The following is a 19,056-nucleotide window of genomic DNA, read 5'->3' on the forward strand; positions in this document are numbered from 1 at the left end:
TTATACAATTTTGATATTGCATAGGGTGTGCCAACAACTATATTATAACCAAAGTGTGATCTTGCTTGGATGACCCTTTCAATGGTGAAACTCATTGTTACAACAGTAACTAACTGGCAGTTTAACAATACCAAGGTTTTTTTTTTTAAGACAATGGCTTCTCCACCTAAGCAACCATAAATAAATTCCAAATGGAACTTGGCACTACCCTGAAGTCATTCTAACTTTACACTGTTGGGGAAGTTTACCAAGATGGCTTCAGATTAGACTAACTTTACACAGCACATTAAAAAAAAAGACACATTTATTCAGCATCACAATCAGACTATTACATTTACCAATCAACAACATGGGTAAAAAAAGGTCTACAGTAAAACCTTTTGTTGGAATGCTTTACGCTTTCCACAGAACAGAAACTGAAACAACCTGTTATACAAACAGTCATAAATACAATCCTGGTGTTTTTGCCCACACACACGAGTATTGTCTAAAACATGTCTTCTTTGTAGCAGTTAGGCCCTGCCACCGCTGTGCTTGGCTGAGTTCACAATGTGTTGTAACCTGTAGCTTCCCTGTCACTTCTCTGGCTCCCCTCTCCTGCTAGGCTTTGTTTCCTGGCTGTGATTAGAACCTCCTGCCACTGCCATCGCTACCACTACAAATTTAAAGACTGGTTGTTGTAATTGCCAAAATCATTGTAGCTTCCACCACTTCCAAAATTCCTTCCACTATCATTGCCAAAGCCACCTCTGCCTCCTCTGTTGTTATAGCTGTCATAGCTGCCACTCCTGCCATAGCCACTGTTCTGGTTTCCATAACCCTGTCTGCCACTTCCATAACCTCTGCTTCCTCCGGAGTAACCAGGGACACCTTCTCCATAACCACCATCATTGCCAAACCCGTTATAGCCATCCCCACTGCCACCATATCCACCACCACCACGGCTGCCACCAAAGTTTCCGGAACCACTTTGACCTCTCTGGCTGGATGAAGCACTAGCCATCTCTTGCTTTGACAGAGCCTTTCTTACTTCACAGTTGTAGCCATTCACAGTATGGTCAAAGGTGACAAAAGCAAAGCCCTTCTTTTTTCCACTGCCTCTGTCAGTCATAATTTCAATCATTTCAAATTTCCCATACTGCTCAAAATAGTCTCGTAGGTGATGTTCTTCAGTGTCTTCGTTAATACCGCCAACAAAGAGCTTTTTCCCAGTTAAGTGGGTACCTGGTCTCTGAGAATCTTCTCTTGACACAGCTCTCTCGGGTTCCACAACTCTTTCATCCACCGTGTGTGGTCTTGCATTCATGGCAGCATCCACTTCCTCCACAGTGGTGTGTGTGACAAGCCCAAAGCCACTGGATCTCTTGGTGTTTGGATCTCTCATTACCACACAATTGGCGAGTGTTCCCCATTGCTCAAAATGGCTTCTCAGACTCTTGTTGGTTGTTTCGAAGCTCAGCCCTTCGATGAAGAGCTTCCACAGCTGTTCTGGCTCCTGGGGAGACTCTGACTTTAGACATGATGGTAGGGCGATGAGAACCTTCAGCGATGCTTCCTCGGCAGTGTGAAAAAGCAAAATCATTTCATTATCTTAAAGGTAAGAGCATGGCAGCATCCAGGCAGGCATGATGCAGGAGAAGCTGAGAGTTCTACATTTTTTTTCTGATGGCAAATGGAAGACTTGCTTCCAGAAAGCTAGGGCAAGGGTCTTAAAGCCCTCACTTATAGTGACCTACCTACTCCAACAAGGCCACACATCCTAATAATGCCACTCCCTGGGCCAAACATATACAAACCATCACATTCCACTCCCTGGTCCCCATAGGCTTGTTCAAACACATCAATCTGTGAGGGCCAGACCTAACCATAGTATAATAAAAAATTACATTCAGTTCAACTTCCAAAGTCCCCACAGTCTATAGCAGTCTCAATGTTAAAACTTCAAGACAGGAAACCAGCTGGGTAAACTCCAAACTCTGCATCACAACGTCTGAGATCAAAGCAGTCTTCAAATTTCCAACTTCTTAACATCTTTATAGACTCTAACAAACTTCTTTCTCCTAAGCTAGTTTCACTCCGTTAGCAGCTTTCCTCGGCAGGTATCTCATGGTTCTAGCATCTTTAGCATCTTGGGGTCTCCAAGGCAACTTCAACATTACAGCTTCTAGTTTCAGTGTCTGAGATCTACACATGATCCTCTGGGTTTCTCCAAAAGACTTGCATCACTTCTCCAGCTCTGCCCTCTGTAGCACTCCAGGCTGACTGACTCCACTCCACTGCTGCTGCTGTTCTTGGGGCCATCCCATTGTACTAGCATCTTCAGTATGCTGGCTGGGGTCTTCTATTGCAACTAGGCTTCACAAATAGCCTCTCATAGGCTCTCTTCATGGTGCCAAGCCTCAAATTCTTTCCATGATTCCTTTAGTTCTTGGCTTTCAACTGCAATTGAGGGTGCACCTTCACCAATGGCCTTCCATGGTCTCTCAAAGTGCCAAGCCTCAGCTGCAATTCATGACCCCTTCATGCCTTCAAAACCAGTACCACCTGGGTGACTCTTACACATTTCCAAGTACAGCTGCAGCACAAGGTACAACCTTGGCTATTTCTGGAACACAGCTTCTTTGTGCTCACAGAAAACACTGTCCAGAAGATTTCACCTTCGAGATGCTGGTCTCTTCTTAATCATGGCTAACTTCTTAGCTCCAGTTAACCAGTATCAATTATCCCAGTAGTCTCCTCCTCTTGACTATAAAATCAGAGCCAAATGGCCAAAGCTGCTGAGTTCTGCTGTTTGCTTGGGCTAGAACACTACCCCCTTTTTATACTGCATTTTCACCAGCTTTCTGTTTCCAGCTCCTTCACTGCCTAAGCTTGGCTGTCCTGGAACTTGCTCTGTAGAATGACTTTGAACTCAAGAGATTTACCTGTTTCCCAAAAGCTGGGAATAAGGTGTGGTCTATCAAGCTTGTATTTCTCTACTGGGAACTGTCTGCTAGCCTTTACCTCCTAAGATTAAAGGTTTGTACTTCCATGCAAGTATCTAAATTTAGCTAGAGGGAATCTTGCCCCAAGGTCACCACTCCCTTAATTTAATATCCTTGAACACAGGATTCATCATCATTTCACTTCCTGATGCACCTTTAATACTTCAAACATGTATTTTATATTTTTCCTTTCTAGGTTTGCTATGCTTGTTCAAAACGCTCCACAGGAGGCTTAACCAGAGAACAAAGTCTCTGCTGGCTTTGAGACTTCCTTTGTCAGTACAATTAATCTAAATCTGTTACCTTAGCCTCAGGCAGACTCTTCGGACAATGACAAAAAGCAGCCACATTCTTCACCAAAATACCACAAAAGCAGTCTCTATGCCACATACTGAAATTCTTCTCTACTGAAATCTCTTGGGCCAAGTCTGCACAGTTCATATCATCCTCAGCAACAAAGTCTTCCACAGTCTTACTAGGATGGCTCATTAAGCCCCACTTAAAGGATTCCACTGCATCCCAAATCCAAAGTCCCAAAACCATTCTGCCAAACCAAAGCATGATCAAGCCTATCACAGCAATACCCCTAGTACCAGCTTTTATCTTTGGGTTTTACTGCTGTGAACAGACACCATGACCAAGGCAACTCTTCTAAGGACATTTAATTGGGGCTGGCTTACAGAATTTCAGTCCATTATCATCAACATGGGAACATGGCAGTGTCCAGGCAGGCATGGTGCAGGAAGAACTGAGAGTTCTACATCTTGTTCCAAAGGCAAACAGGAGAAGACTGGCTTCTAGGCAGCTAGGATGAGGGTATTAAAGCCCACACCCATAGCGACACACCTACTCCAACAAAGCCATACCTCCCAATAGTGCCACTCTCTGTGCCAAGCATATACAAACCATTATAACTGGGTTTTCTATTTTTAAAATATTGATCCTTCCTAAAAGCAATGTAGAAATGAATCAGGAGTTGTCTTTGGTGCTTTTTTTGTTTTGTTTTTTAATCTCTCCTCATTAACATGAAAATCAGCAGTTTTCCTGGGAAGGCATATTGAAAATCCACTCTTTTGGGACTTTCTGAGGACCCTCCAGTGGTATAAATAATGACATGAATGACTATTATAGTTTAAAGCTTAGGCCTTTAGCTTGGGCAGTCTACCAGCTAGCTCACCTAACCTAACCCAACTATCTAGCCTATGACGCGCATGTAGCTTGCTGTTTCTTGTGGTCTATGCCTGTCCTTGTCCACTCTTGAATTCCCCACTTTTCCTATCTTCTCCTTATGCCACTCTTCCACCTGCCCAGCTGTTGGCCATCAGATCTTTATTATCAGTAGCAAGACAACTCCTGATTCATTTCTACATTGCTTTTAGGAAGGATCAATATTTAAAAAATAGAAAACCCAGTTATAATGGTTTGTATATGGCCTTGTTGGAGGAGTTATGTCACAGAAAAAGGGCTGTAGGGTTTCAAAACCCACACTAGGCTCAGTCTTTAAGCATGAAGCTTATGGATCAGATTGTCATTCTCCAGCTACTGTTCTAGCTCTATGCCTGCCCATCTGCTGCCACACTCCCCACCATGATGATCACTGGCTAACCTGTGGAGGTCCCAATTAAATGCTTCCTTCTATAAGCTGCCTTGGTCATGGTGTCTCTTCAAAGAAATAGAGCAATAACTAGGAGACCATTTCAAACATCTATCTAATTAGCTGTGACAGTTCCCAGCCCCCCCGGCCTTTTTTGTCACTATGACAAATACTTGAGTGGAAAAAAGGAAGGTTTATTTTGGCTTATGGTTTCAATGATTTTAGTCCATGGGCGGACTGCTCCATTGCTTTTGGATTGAGGGTGCATATAATGGTAGAGAGTGTGGTAGTGTTGCTCACCACATAGTAGCCAGGAAGCAGGAAGAGCAGAAGGGGCTAAGACAAGATAAATTCCCCAATGTTGAACTCCAGTGGCCTCCATCCTTTATTTATGTATTACCCAGGCACTATTTTCTCCATAGTGCATCCAGAATAAGCTTAGTAAATAAGTAACTCATTAGTAAAATTAATGTCTTTATGTGGTTGTTTGAAGAGAAATGCCCCACACAGATTCATGTGTTTGAATGCCTGTCCATAGGGAGTGTGGCCTCGTTAGAATAGGTGTGACATTGTTTGAGAGAGTGTGCCACTATAGAGGCCAACTCTGAAGTCTTATATGCTCAAGATACAACCAGTGTGGACACCATCTCTCCTTGCTGCCTTCAGATCAAGAGGTAAGCTCTAGTTCTTTCTCCAGCACCATGTCTGCCTTCCCGAGGCCATGTTTCCTGCCATGATGATAATAAACTAAACCTCTGAAATTGTAATCCAGCTTCAATGTTTTCCTTTATATGAAAAATATTTCCTTTTCATGGTCATGGTGTACCTTCACAGTGATAAAACCCTAAGACACTACTTTATTATTAAATTACCTCTCAAGAGTGCCATATGTTTTTATGTGTATAGGAGTACACTTTATTTTCATTTAAGTTCATGTGTAAAGACAGAGGTTGATATCAGGGGTCTTTCTCACTCTCCTGCTCATATATATATTTGATAACTTCATATATGTATAAACTAAATTTTGGGTCATTTTTATATCCTCCATTACTCTCACACACTCATACAACACATTGCCGAAGAGAAGACCGGTTCTCCTAATAAGCCTCCTACTGTGACCTCTCCTTTCTTCCCTTTCTTTTTTTTCCTGGTAATTCTTGTCTATAAAAGCATGAGTAGGGAGTTGTGTTAAACTGCCTTCTACATAATTAATGCAGTGACTTACAACTGGTCAAACTGGAAAATAAACAACTGTGGAATGTTTGTGTCTAACTAGAACATCTATATTGCCCCCTCCAAAGCTTAGGAAACATTGTGGAAAAGGAACAGAAGAGCCTGAAGTTAGGAAGAAGTGCCATGAAAGAGTCTTCTGGGCATGGCCACTGTACTTATGAACTCACTACAGCTGTGGTAAGCTGCACAAAACTGGGACTATCACTATTTCATCATGCACAGTGGCTGGGGGTAAGGTTCATAAAGATCTACCTCTTACTGAGGAACTTTAGGAAGTTAATGGGTACTGAGTAGGAAACACCACTTTCTTCAGTGGCATGGCTTATCAATAAATAAGTTGTCTACCTTACTTTTTGAGTAAAAGTCTCTCTATATGGAGGTGGTCTACTTCATTACACTGGCTGACCAGCAAGCTGCAGCAATCCTACTGTCTTTGTCTTTCCAATGCCAGGATTATAGGTGTACTTCACTGCGCCTTATATGGCAAGGATAGTACTCATTAAGCCATCCTATGAGCCCCTGGGTTTCTATCTAAACTACAACAGCAGTTCATCTTCAATGGTTAAACCCTACCTTACTCCTTTTGTGTGAGAAGGTATCTTTTTTTATGTAACTTAAGACTCTTCAGAAATCAGAGGAGATATGAAACAAAGGAATTTACCCAGTGTGCCTGGTACAAACAAGTAGACAACTGAACTCATGTCTTTTTTTTTTTTTTTTTTTTTTTTGTTGCATATGTGTTGGTCCAGAATATTGTATGAAAATTGGGAGAATCCTTAGGGTCTCAATTTTCATAACACTAAATGTCAATACAAATTTGCTAAGAAAGTTTTTAAGCCTATAAGAAGGCTGTATTTTAATATTTTGCAAACTGAGGAAACAACAGCCTTTGGTACAAAAATCTAAGTGTGATTTAAAAGAACAGAGAGCAGGGGGGAGGGGGGAGAGAGAAGGAGGGAGAATGGGCTAGAGGGAGCTGGTAAAGATAAAGATAGATGAAGGACATGCTAAGCTTGACTGGCTGATATTTAAACTTTTTTTCAGTCACCAGTTGGTTAGTCCTGGTAAACAAAAATAAGACTTATCTTTGGGGTTTTTATTTTTTTAGAAAATTATTTATTTTATGTGTGTTTTACCTTCATGCATATATCTGTACCATGTATATGCTTGGTGTCCTCATCAGATCCCCTGGAACTGAATATGCAGATGTCTGTGAGCCACAACATGGGTTCTAGGAACTGAACCCAAGTCCTCTGCAAGAACAAGTGCTCTCAATCACTGAGCCATCTCTTCAGCCTCTGGGTTATTTATCTTGACAGTTGAAACAGGAACATCTCAGGCAAAGATCATAAAATTCAGTTTGTGGTTCTCAGAATAGAATAAAAACGAGCACCCTATACTTGCTAGCAAATAATTACCAGATTCACTTTGAATTTAAATTCAGTTACTGAACTGGGATCCTTGTACAATACTTAGATTTTTAGTAAGTTTACTCATGTGTTGCTAAGGCTATTAGAAAGGATATATTATATTCTTCTATTAGATTGTAGAATGGCACAACTTTTTGGATGTTGCATCTGGTAATGTGTTATGGTTTTAAAAATGTGCAGGTCCTACCTTATCTTCTACTTTAGGTATGAGAAAGAAATTAGTGAGGTAGTATTTTTCAAAGTTTAATGTCACCTCCAAGGTAATCAGATCAGACAGCTGTGAGTGAATGGGGTTTACTTTTAGCTACCTAGGTCTATCTATGGTAGGTATCATGAATCTTTATCTTAACCAGTTACCAATTGATGTTGGTGCTGCTGGACCTAGGGCTATACTGTGAGGAACACTGCAATTGAATGATAATATCCTGAAAGAAACAGTTTGCTTTTTTTCCTCTTTGATACTGACAGAGACAAGTCTGAAACAATAATATATGGGGCAGGAGAGAGTCTGAATTGGTTCTTGTAATTTTGATCAGGTGAATTGACTTACTCTGTTTTCTTAAACCACTATACACATTTCTCATTGTTTCTGACTACCCACACTTGCTATGAATCTTTGCATTTAGAAAAATAACCTCTACAATATCTAAAACCTCCTTCTAAGAACCTTTTCCAGATTAAGTTTACTCGGTAGAATCCTCATTTTTACTTCTGTGACTATTTACTAGCTTTCTAACACTCTAACTTTGTTATTTTCATTAATTTTTTTACATTTCTATGTTAGCATTAGGACTAGAATATGTAGCAGAAATAATAAAATGAATAGTTTAAATAGCCTACTATTATATACTGATTATATAAACAAAGTAGAGATAAATAGTCAGAGCAAAGTGGAGACTGTTATCAGAGACCCCAAACCTTTCTATCTTACTCAGTTATACTTTCTATTTCCAAGGTCACTCATCACTCAATGTGGATATTAGGTTGCCAGCTATCACAGCTTCTGTATTTACCATGACTACATTATACTCATCATTCAGGAAACCATGGCACAGAATATTTCCATTTCCTTTAAAAATAAAAACTTGTCCAGAATCTAAAATTATATTAAAACAAAAAGTATGTTATAAATAACAAAGTAAGAGTTTCTTTAAGATGCACAAATCATTGTATATATCTACCAACTAGACAGAATCACATGATCATACCTAACTCTAAGAGACTCTGGGAACAATATTTATTGTGAGTAACTGAAGCTCAACTTCAGAGCATTACTTAAGAAGAGTAAAATTGCTGTGTGGTGACATAAAAAGTTTTGTACTATAGCACTCTGTGGACAACTGTGCATAAATCAGCTAGTTATCTCTGAAAAATGTAATTCAGATCACACCATAGCTTTTCATAAAATCTTCTAAAAGTCTCCTATTTTATGTAAATAAATCCATCAGCCACTCTTTTGAGGTCCAGTGCAATCTGGCACCTGATGACTTCTCCAATCTCCTGATTACTATCTACAGGTCCACAGATCTTCTTCCCATTATTTCAATGTGAAGTACTTCTGGTTTTAGGGATTAGCTCATGTTGTATGCCTAGAATTAGTCTCTGCAAGGCTGATTCCTTCATCCTCACTGATTTTGTGAGGCTTCTCCAACTTCTAAATAAGCTTCTGTCTTCTTTATCATTTTACTCAATTGCCACTATTATTTGTCTTACTTGTATACTATATGCATCTGTTTTTTTTCCATGTGTGTATGTGTGCTTATTTGGTTTCTTCTTACTAAAAAGATGAGCCATGTTTGTCTGGTTCACTGACACATCTTCACTGCCTAGAAGACTAGCCTGGCCCATAATGGCACTCCATACAAATTAGATGAATGCACAAAGTGACTAAGCAGGAATCTGACTGCACAGTACTGAAAGAGGTGTACTAATTGACAAATTCACACTTCTGTAAAAAGGAGCATGTGCATGGCCCAGCTTTTTATTTGTGCATAAATCAAGGAGATGAAAAGAACAAACTATTCTTTTTTCTTCGTTTTGTTCAGATACCAGACACCACTCTTGTTTATCAACTTGGCTCAATTTATCTTTGCTAGCAATTAAACATGTCTCTTTCTAGGTCTTCTTGTTGTAAGCATCTAAGCAGTAAATGTAAAGTTTGTTAAATCTAACAAGATGACAGAATCATTTTTTTTTAACCAACTACATTGCAAACCACAAAAACAGTCCCAAATTTAAATCTCATATACTATTAGTGGAGAATGAAGATAGTTGGTAACCATTAGATCACTGCAGCCTATACATGGCGATCATCCTGCCAGGCACATTAGTAAGAAAGTGACTGTGGCAGAAGTACTTTCTCTTTCTTGCACAATGGAATACTATGCTGTTAATGTTCCGAGGGCAGTTTGCATGCTTCATCTTGATCAAAGGAGTCAACTCTAACATCTATAGAAACTGTCATCAAATTTTCATGTGAACAAACAACACTGGAAAGACTAATTGCTATCATCTAGTGTTGTAATTTCTAATATATTACTCAACCCACTTTAAGTAGAACAAGATTAAACTTTCAGTTAGTATATGGTACTCTGTCATAAGAAATATACTGAACATGTTAAAAAGTGGGTGGCTCCCCACCACAATAGCAGCCCTCCTCTTAATTGTTCTTGCCTTTAAAGGGTTTCTGCTATTAAGGAAACTTTAGGAACCCCTGGTTAAATCACCCTCTAGAGCCTCTTTTCTAACTCAACTTTACAGTACTCCAACACATCCAAGACATCAATAATTATTATAAAGGAGAATAAACAAAAAGATGATATATTATGCTGATCAGGTATAGCCTCTAAAATTTGAAATATTGTTTGAAAAACAGGCATAAAATTTATAGTCTATTGTTTTCCTATCTTATTCCCAAAGGACTGACAGTGGTTTTGATTTAAACTGGCTTTGTAATGTATACATTCTTCCCCCTTATGGAACACTGTGTAAAAATTGAGATTGGCTTCTAGTTCAAGATTCATTATAATAAAGCCATGAATTTTCAATTGATAATTACACAACCTCCCATATGAGTGTGTGTGTGTGTGTGTGTGTGTGTGGTGATGGTGGTGAAGTATTAAGAGGGCCGTGTTACTGTATTAAAAAGAAGCTTTACTTTTAAAGAGACAGCTGTATTTTTCCTGGATGAGGTTTAAGACTAAAGAACAGAAGTTAATACCCAGTTCAGATAAGACTTTTAAATATATATGGCTAAGGCATAGTTAAGCTCCATTATGTCATAAACTTAACCTCAAATTATATAGCTTTGAATATCAATGGGTCTGACAGGATTTTTTCTGGAGCAAATGTATAGTTACTTGAGAAAAACAATAGGTTCATAATTCCAATGTAAGATTTTCATAGGATCATAATGCTACCATAGACAGAAGCTTGACTCAAATTCTGTAATAGCTAGCTGGAGTGGTGATAGCAGAAGTGAGGTCTACACTTTCATTAATATTAGAAAGGCTTAAGTAACCTAACACAATGATGCATTTGTCCTAATTGCTGCAAAGTAGACAAATAGCTGCATCTTTAAAAAGTAAAATTAGAGGCTGGCAAGATGTCTTAGTTGATAAATATGTTTGCTGTCAAGCCAGACAATTTGAGTTCAATCCTCAAGACCAATTTCCCATGTTTTGACCTCCACATGTATGCTGTTGCACATACACACATATTCACACACACACACACACACACACACACACATTCACATTCACACACACACACACATACACACACACACTGTAATTAAAAAAATGATTTTCCACTCAAAACCTCACAGTCATTTCTGGTATTTAATGGGAAACTGACCATTATATTTCAAAACAAGGACTTGAGTAAGAAGCATCTATAATTATACAAGTGTTAAATGATGTGGAAAATTTTACTTAATAGACACTTGAAGGATGCTTTTTCATGCCTCAGGACACAAATGAATAGAACAGAAAAAGAATAGTTGTCTTAAGGTACATTTTAAATAATATTATTTTATATGGGAAATATATGCATTTGATTTGAAAAGCAAATGATTCAACATGTGCAGTAAAACCCAGGCTATCCCTTTTTCTTCCAGCTTCCAGATTTCATTCTCAGGTTCAATTTTTTTTTCCTTGTAGTCTTTCTAGATCAAGTTCCAATGCTTACAAAGCACAGTATAGTCGAATTAAAAATAGACTGTAATGTGAGCTTGCTAGGAAGAGGACAATTTATCTTGAGCTGTAAAAATACGTCAGCATTTAAGAATAGTTCAGGCTGAATAATATTTGAAAATAATAATAAAAGCCAGATACTACACTGTTTTCACTGGAGTTCAGTCGTCATCACAGAATCTTTTCTGTAGAGGCGCAATAATCCCCGTTGGCCAGAGAGGGCAGTGTGTACCCACTGAAAAGGCACAGGCAGCAGCGCTGCAATTCCTTGAGTACCTATAGAGATTGCCCTATCCAGCTCAGTTTCTTGAGTTCTGCAGGTAAAGCTGTGTGATTGTTGCAGGGGGCTATTCTCATATGGACCTATCAATTATGATGACGGCAACCCTACTAAGGTGGGTTCATAATTAGAATGAAGAAAATTCCTCTAAGCAGCAGAAAACCGTTTGTGCATGTGGTTCATTTATTATTAAAGATTGAAACACGATGTTAATTTTCAAGGGAATAACTACATAAATCAGGAGTTACAAGTAGCTACAGAATTTTAGATTTGTTTTTATATAATAAAGGAATTATTAAGAATTTATGGATTAACTGAAATATTCACTGGCTAGAAGGCTATTGGTTATTTTGGCACAATTTGAACATACAAGTATTGCTATACATATAGTTGGGTATGTAAATATTTAAATTAAATGGCTGTAAAGTCAATTAGTAATTTATCAGTATTTGTCCAATTATGAAGTTCGTCTTAAACGTCATTATTAGTTCAAAAACGACGAAAAGTTCTACTGAACTTCCTAATAAAACAAATTTGAAAATAAATAAGGTGTTAACACGTACCAGGAAAACACCAACATTTGTAATTGTGTAAATATTAAGATTCAGTGCAAGAAACTCTAAGTGCCGGTATTAACACTGTCTTACCGTCTCTCTCAATATAAGAGGTTTAAAAAAACCCATTCAGATATTATTCATTTGCAATTAAATCATTAGGAGAAAAGGAAGTCATTTACTGAATGGCGGTGCTTTTTCCTGAGGTTTATAAAAGGATCCATCCAGGACGAGTTCTGGAATAAACTTTGCTTCTCTGTGTAAACCATCTAGAAATATTTATCTGAAACTGCACCTCCGCGGAGAGGTCGCCTCTGAGTGGCTTTAGGAGCTCGGTGCTGTCCGCTCGCCGGCCGCTGCCGACCGGTGCATCCTCCGCACAGGACCACAAGGCAGCAAGACTCGGCCATCCCGGGAAGGCGGCGCGGGGCGCGGGGCGCGGGGCGCGGGCAGGGCGGCCGCGCAGCCCGGAGCCCGGAGCCCGCAGTGGTGCCGCAGCCTCCCGGCCGCAGCAGGTGGGACCCGGGGGAGGCGCGGGCGTCGCGGGGCTTCTCGGAAGCCGCTGCGGCGCGTCGGAGTTGGGGCTTTTGCGGTCTGTGTGCAATCACTTTCCGCGGTGGCAACCGGGGGCCACCGGCCTTCGCTTCGCGCACTTCGCGAGGCGCAGAGTCGCCCGCGTCCCCCGGCCTCCGCTCCCTTTAGAGCGAGCTCGCGGCGGCGGCGGGCGGCCTGGACCAGACAAAGGGCGCGAAGGCGGCGGCGGAGCGGGACGCGGCCTGGTCCGCAAGGGGGCGCTGTCCGCACCCGCGCTTACCTTTGAGGACCGCGCAGAGCTGCTCCAGGGCCATGTTCCTCAGCGTCGGCGCTCCGAGAGCGCCTGAGGCGGCGGCGGCGGCGCGGCGGTCACGGCCCGGCACCGGAGCTCCACTCGGTCCCCATCGCCGGCCGCCGCCGCTTCCCTGCAGCGGGCGCAGCGCCTCAGCCCGCCCTGCCGGGTCCCCGACGGCCGCCGGCTACCGGCGAGCTGAGGAAAGCCGGCGGTGGCCGCTCCCGCGGCGGGCTCCCTTGAAGTGGCGCGCGCCGGGAGCCCCGGCTCATTTAAGCAGCGAGCGCAGCGCCGCGTGCCGGCCGCGGGGCCACTGCGCACGCGCAGCCCCGCCCACCCGCGTGCCCCGCCCGCCACTGGTCTCCCCGGCCTCGCGCGCGGCGGACCCCTCCCTGCCGGTGTCTTCTCGAAGCCTCGGGGGGGGGGGGGTCCCCGGTCCTGTCTTTCCGGTCCCCCTCTCAGAGGACCTCACGCTCGGGTGCTTGAAAACGTCTGCTCAGCCTTGCTGATCTCTGTGGAGGGGAGACCCCCGCGGGGGGCCCTGGACGTGCCGGGGTGAGTTCACCGGGCCAGCAGCAAGGGCTGTTGCACTCACTGACCCTTCCCCGACAGTTGCCAGGCACAGCGCTGCTTGAGGAGTCAGTGTCACTTGTAGTTCCCGCCACAGTGGGCTGGAAGCTCCAGCCAGCGAAGTGAAACTTTGTCCTGGATGCAAAGACAGGAGGCGCGACTGAACCCACAGGGTGGGTCTCCGCAAGGCCACCCCACACCACAGCCATGCAGCTGGCCTGCTGAGCGCCACTGGAGAGGCGTTCCACGTGTCTTAACAGCGGAATAGTTTGTGCATTATCCCGTTTTCCTCCAGCACTTGTGCTTTGAAATTGCCTTGCTGGCAGAGCTCCCTAACCTCCATCCTATTAAAATAGAAACGACTTGAATGCAGGCGGGCTACAGTCTTTCTTTCACACTTCGTGTATTTATTGGTTTGAGTTATGTACATAGAAAGAACAACGACTGGTGTGTTGGGAGGACTACCAGTATTAAGGTCCTACTGTAATTGATCTGATATACAAATGTTTAACTAGCAAATTATAGCTAAGTTAGAATGTCCAGCAACTGAACAAAATATTCCAAGGGTGTCACGTTCTTTCTTTTCTTGGATCGTTCCAAGAAAGGCACAGAAGTATAAGTAATTCACACGTTTATAAATAAAGGAATTAACATCAATTAGCATAAAGTTGTTTAGCCCTTTGCTATGTGCTTCAGTGGTTATGAATGATATGTGATTTGGGGTTTCTAAGGTGACCACCTGCAGTTAAATTAAAATTGCACCCAAGAAGCAATGAATAAGGCATTTTAGAAGCTTTCCTACAAATAAAATGATAATAAATGGGACAGCAAGTAATAATTCAGTCTAAGTCCTGGGCAATAGTGGGTAAAGAAATTGGGAAGCCCTTTGAGTTTCTGGATCAACAATACATAGTTGTTGACTGAGGAAAACAAAGTCAGCCTGTATGATGTCATCAGAGAATGCTCCATGAAAAAGGGGAGAAAGTGGATGGGAAAGGTTTGGATAGGTGATGAGGAGGAATGTAGACACAGTTGTCAAGTATCAGGTAAGGAGCAAGCGTGAGCACTGAATTGGGGACAAGTGTTATTAATCAGAAGCTAAAGATTAAAGATAATGTGGACTTTGAATGTGGAGATGCACTCATCTCTCCACTGGTTTTTGAGGATCTATCTCTTACCCTGGTTGGCACATGTCAAGTCCTTCATAAGAAATTGAGAGCCTGTAAGCTATTCAATCCTCCTTTAGGCTTTCAATAACCTCTAGATTAACTACAATACTGAGCCCAATGTAAATATTAATCATACAGTATTAGTTGGGGAGTGTGGTAAGGAGAAAATCTGCACATATTCAATACAGATACTTAGGGAAGGTTGCTTGTTCCATTATTGGTTGAACCCTTGGATGCTGAATCACCAGGATCCAGAGGGTTCACTAGACTTGCTTGAATGTTAGGCATGGGAGTTTATAGTTTGATTCCTAGGCCAGGTCAATCATTTTTATCAGTGGACTCACGGAGTTCTGTGAAGACTAGTCTGGTGGCTGAGTTGAGGGTAAAAAGGGATAGAAACCATGGTAATTCAAATAGTAGATGCCTGGTACTCACTTAGCTTTGGAGTTTATGCTATGGCATCATGTTGAAAGAAACTTGACACCTGATTTGAGATGTCTTGTAAGTTTTTCAAGGAATAGAGTAGAGCACAGATCAGAGCGAGACTAGCTTGTTGCCATATGTTAGCTAAATCAAAAGGAGAGCACCTTGCCTTCTCTGTACTGAATTACTCTCTGGGAAGAAGAGCCAGTAGCAGCCGGTCTGCTCCCACGTCACCTGAGGACTTTGTTTCTGTAGCGTCACTGTAGTCTCAGACACATACACAGTCTATGTAGATGCTCACAGGATCATTCCTGACGTTCAGATTGGTTTTCTCTCATCAAGTCACATGTAACATTTTAATAGTGTTGTCTAGGCTGTGCTTGGTGGGACACACCTTTAATATCAGCAGAGGCAGGTGGATTTCTGTGAGTTCAGGTCAGCCTGGTCTATACATAGTGAGTTTCAGGCCAGCCAAGGCTACAAAGACCTTCAAAACAACAAACAAACAAACAAACAAACAAAAAAAACCCACCCAAAGCCAAAAACACCAACAGCAACAACAACAAAAAACCCCAACAAAACAAAACAGGGATATGCCATTGACTTACTAACGTTATGACTGCCTTACTAATTGTTAAAAATTAACAGGCATGTTGGAACATGCCTATAAACCCAGCCCCTTGGGAGGCGGAGGCAGGAGGACTGCGATGGAAGCTGCAGTATTTTATCTGAACGTTTGTATACTTAGTGGATTTTGTGGTTTCTTTGTGTGTAGTTTGGGAGCTCTAACAGTTTATTGACAGATAAAGGCAGGTTGCTGTGGCTAGAGATGGTTAGTGAAGGAATGCCCGTGCTTCCTAAAACGCACAAGCTACAACCCCAACCTGAGTGTGGATATGTTTTGTGATGGGGAACTCGATGGAAACTGAGGGTTGATTGTGGCTGTAAAGCCGGACTCGGAACTGGTCGAGTGAGTGTCCCTGAAAAAAGGAAGAAAGCTTGTTCTCATCACCCTGTCACCAAGGAAAGGCCGTTCGAGGACGAGACAGAAAGAGAACCCTTGTAAGCTGAACTGGCCGGTGCTTTGATATGGGACTCCTGCCTCCAGCTCTGTGAGAGGATGCAGGCCACTGTTAAAGACACTCAGTGGACAGTATTTTGTGGCAGCCAAGCTGACTAATACAGAGACACAACTAGGAAAGGCAAAGGGGTTCGTAACTTACCAAACTCTGATGTACAGAAAGTCTATTTGTATTAATAATAGATGTGTCTAAAACTGCCCTGCCATAGTGTGCAAGTGTGGCTGTAGAAATGATATAATTTAGTGAAAAACCAAAATTATGTATCTCACTGAGAGAAGACCTCGACCGTTATATAGCTATACGGGGAGGTTTAGGGAAGAAAATGGGAGAATTACGAATGTTTTAAAGTGCTTTGGGTATCTAAGATCCTGTGCCATGGTTGTCAGGGAGGCTGGAAGGCTGCAAGAAAGATGCCCACAGACTTGGCTTCTATCATGGGCACGCTCCTGCCTCCAAGACCACTGCTCACCCTCCACGTGAGGTTTTGTTCTATATTCTTCCCGTCTCTTCCTCTGCTTATAGGGGCACCAGTTGATTAGTTAAGGGACCAACTATATGATCTTATTTAATAATAAGTAGCTCTTTAGAGTCCCTGTCCTCAAATACAGCCACAGGAGATGTTACGGTTCTAAAATACAAATTTCCCATTTGGTGGCATACACTTCAGATCATTCAATACAGGAATCTGTCAATGGCACCAAAGACCAGCTAGGGAAACAAAAGTACTTTTTTTGGTAACATTATCAGTAAAACTTGTTTACAAATTTTTGCTTAATAAAATTACAAATTAGGAAAAGCTTTTAAGAACTATTTCCTACTACAATAGTATTTCTTTTCTGTTACTTTATCAGGAAAATTTCAAATTGTCAGGAAGATTTCTGGTCACCAATTACTTTCACTTTATGAAAGACTAAGAAAGACGAGTTATAGTCATTAGAATAAAATTGCTAACTCCATGGTATCCTTCTCTTTAAAGCTAAAATCCTATCTTGAAATTTCGGTTTACTTCCTATTTAAAGCTAACAGTTGTTAGCCAACATAAATGCTTGCTTATCCAGGTAATATGAAACTATGTTGTCCCCCCTCCTTTTTCTGTTTTCTGCCTTTCTTTTCTCTTCTCTCCTCCCCCACTTTTTCTGTTTTCTGTCCTCCTTTTCTCTTCTCTCCTCTCCCCTCCCCCATTTTCCCCTTTTTTTGTGGTTCTGGGAATTGAATCCAGGTCTCTGAGCATGCCAGGCAAGGGTTCTACATCTAAACCACACTCTCAGTTTTGTAATTATAGCATTAAAATAAAACAAAAAAAAATTCCGAGACAGTCTTAAGTTGCCTCGGATGGAATCTAGAACTCACGGTGTTGCCCAGGCTAGCCTCAAACTTGCAGTATTCCTTCTGACTCAGCTTCCCTTCTGAGTGCTGGGCTTATAGGCATACACTACCATACCTGGCTTTAAGCATTTTCTTTTCTTTCTTTTTTCTTCTCTATTGGCTCCCGGCAGTTTCTATAGTGGGGATAAACCCAGGGCACATTCATGCCAGGAAAACACAGTATCAGTGCACCATATTCAATCCTAAAAACATAACTTTAAAAAGATACATTTATTTTCATGGGTTAAGGTCTTTTGTGTGCATGTCAGTACATGTACCACATGTGTGCCTGGTACCCTGGGGAGCCAGAAGAGGGCATCCTCTGGATCCTCTGGAACTGGAGTTATGGAAACATATGAGCCAATGAAAGATGTTTGGAAACAAACCTGGGTACCCTGAAAGAACAGTAAGTACTTGTAACCGCTGAGCTATCTCTCCAACTCCCAAGTATTTGGTAGGCAATAGTAATTTTTTTGGAAATTCAGTTTAAGGACTCGATGAACTGTGAATGAATATCTGTACTTGTGGAAATGTGTATATTATTTAATAAGATAACTATATATTAGTGAATTCTGCAGCTCACTGTGCATTATGGAAGGTATATAAAGTTATTAACCCACATTTATGAAATATTTTGTGCTGTAAAATATATAACAGGATTTATAGTGAAATTCATTTCTAGATATATTTATCTAAAGGAAGAACCTTGAGAAAATACTATGACATATTTAGGGCTCTGACTGTAGCTCCATTGTTATTCCATTTGCTTGGAATATTTGGGTTCAGTGCCCTAAACTGCAGGGGGCAGGGCAAGGAAGGGTGTTGTGTGCCTTAGGGTTCATCTGGTTAGAGTTACAGGACACTTAACAAAGGCAACAGCATCCCTTGTTTACACAGTGCTTATATGACTGACCACGCCCTCAGGGAGTATAAGATTCCACTCTAGAGCTACGGCAGCATTTGACTCTTGTCACTCTAAGACCATAAATCTTTTGCTCAAGGTTTTTTATTTTTTTAATTTTTATATACTTAAAACATCCTGATCCAGTTTGTATATCTTGGTTACCAGCTAGCTGATGCACTGAATGTCTTCATTTTGTGTCTTCATCTTTTTTATGATGAATGGAAGTTATTGATGTTAGTGCATTCCAATACATTAATCAATGCTGTGGTGGTTTGAATACACTTGGCCCATGGGAAGTGTCACTATTAGGAGGTGTGGCCTTGTTAGAGGAAGAGCGTCACGGTGGGGCTGGACTTTGAGGTGTCTATGCTCAAGTTTTGCCCAGTGTGGAAGGAGACATGAGTCCTGGCTGCCTTCAGATCAAGATGTAGAATTCTTAGCTCTTTCTT

The 19,056-nt window shown here is 41.6% G+C and overlaps 2 protein-coding genes across 3 annotated transcripts in view; both read right to left on the reverse strand.

Annotated features, from left to right (window-relative positions):
- Positions 1-13,116, reverse strand: part of NETO2 (neuropilin and tolloid like 2) — a gene marked incomplete at both ends in the record, with an annotated part of 60,582 nt that extends 47,466 nt beyond the window's left edge. For both annotated transcript variants that reach the window (XM_080937205.1, XM_080937204.1), the window contains one exon: positions 13,083-13,116. In XM_080937205.1, the coding sequence (XP_080793331.1) occupies positions 13,083-13,116 (34 nt within the window). The remainder of the gene's footprint in view (positions 1-13,082) is intronic.
- On the reverse strand, positions 656-1,507 carry LOC308435869 (heterogeneous nuclear ribonucleoprotein A1-like; the record flags this gene model as incomplete). Its single annotated transcript, XM_080936625.1, has 1 exon — positions 656-1,507. Exon 1 carries the CDS (start codon positions 1,382-1,384, stop codon positions 656-658), a length of 729 nt encoding a protein of 242 aa, XP_080792751.1. The 5' UTR covers positions 1,385-1,507.
- Positions 13,117-19,056: the final 5,940 nt, after the last annotated feature.

The sequence above is a fragment of the Micromys minutus genome (assembly GCF_963924665.1).
Source record: "Micromys minutus genome assembly, chromosome: 24".
In the NCBI taxonomy this organism is placed as follows: domain Eukaryota; kingdom Metazoa; phylum Chordata; class Mammalia; order Rodentia; family Muridae; genus Micromys; species Micromys minutus.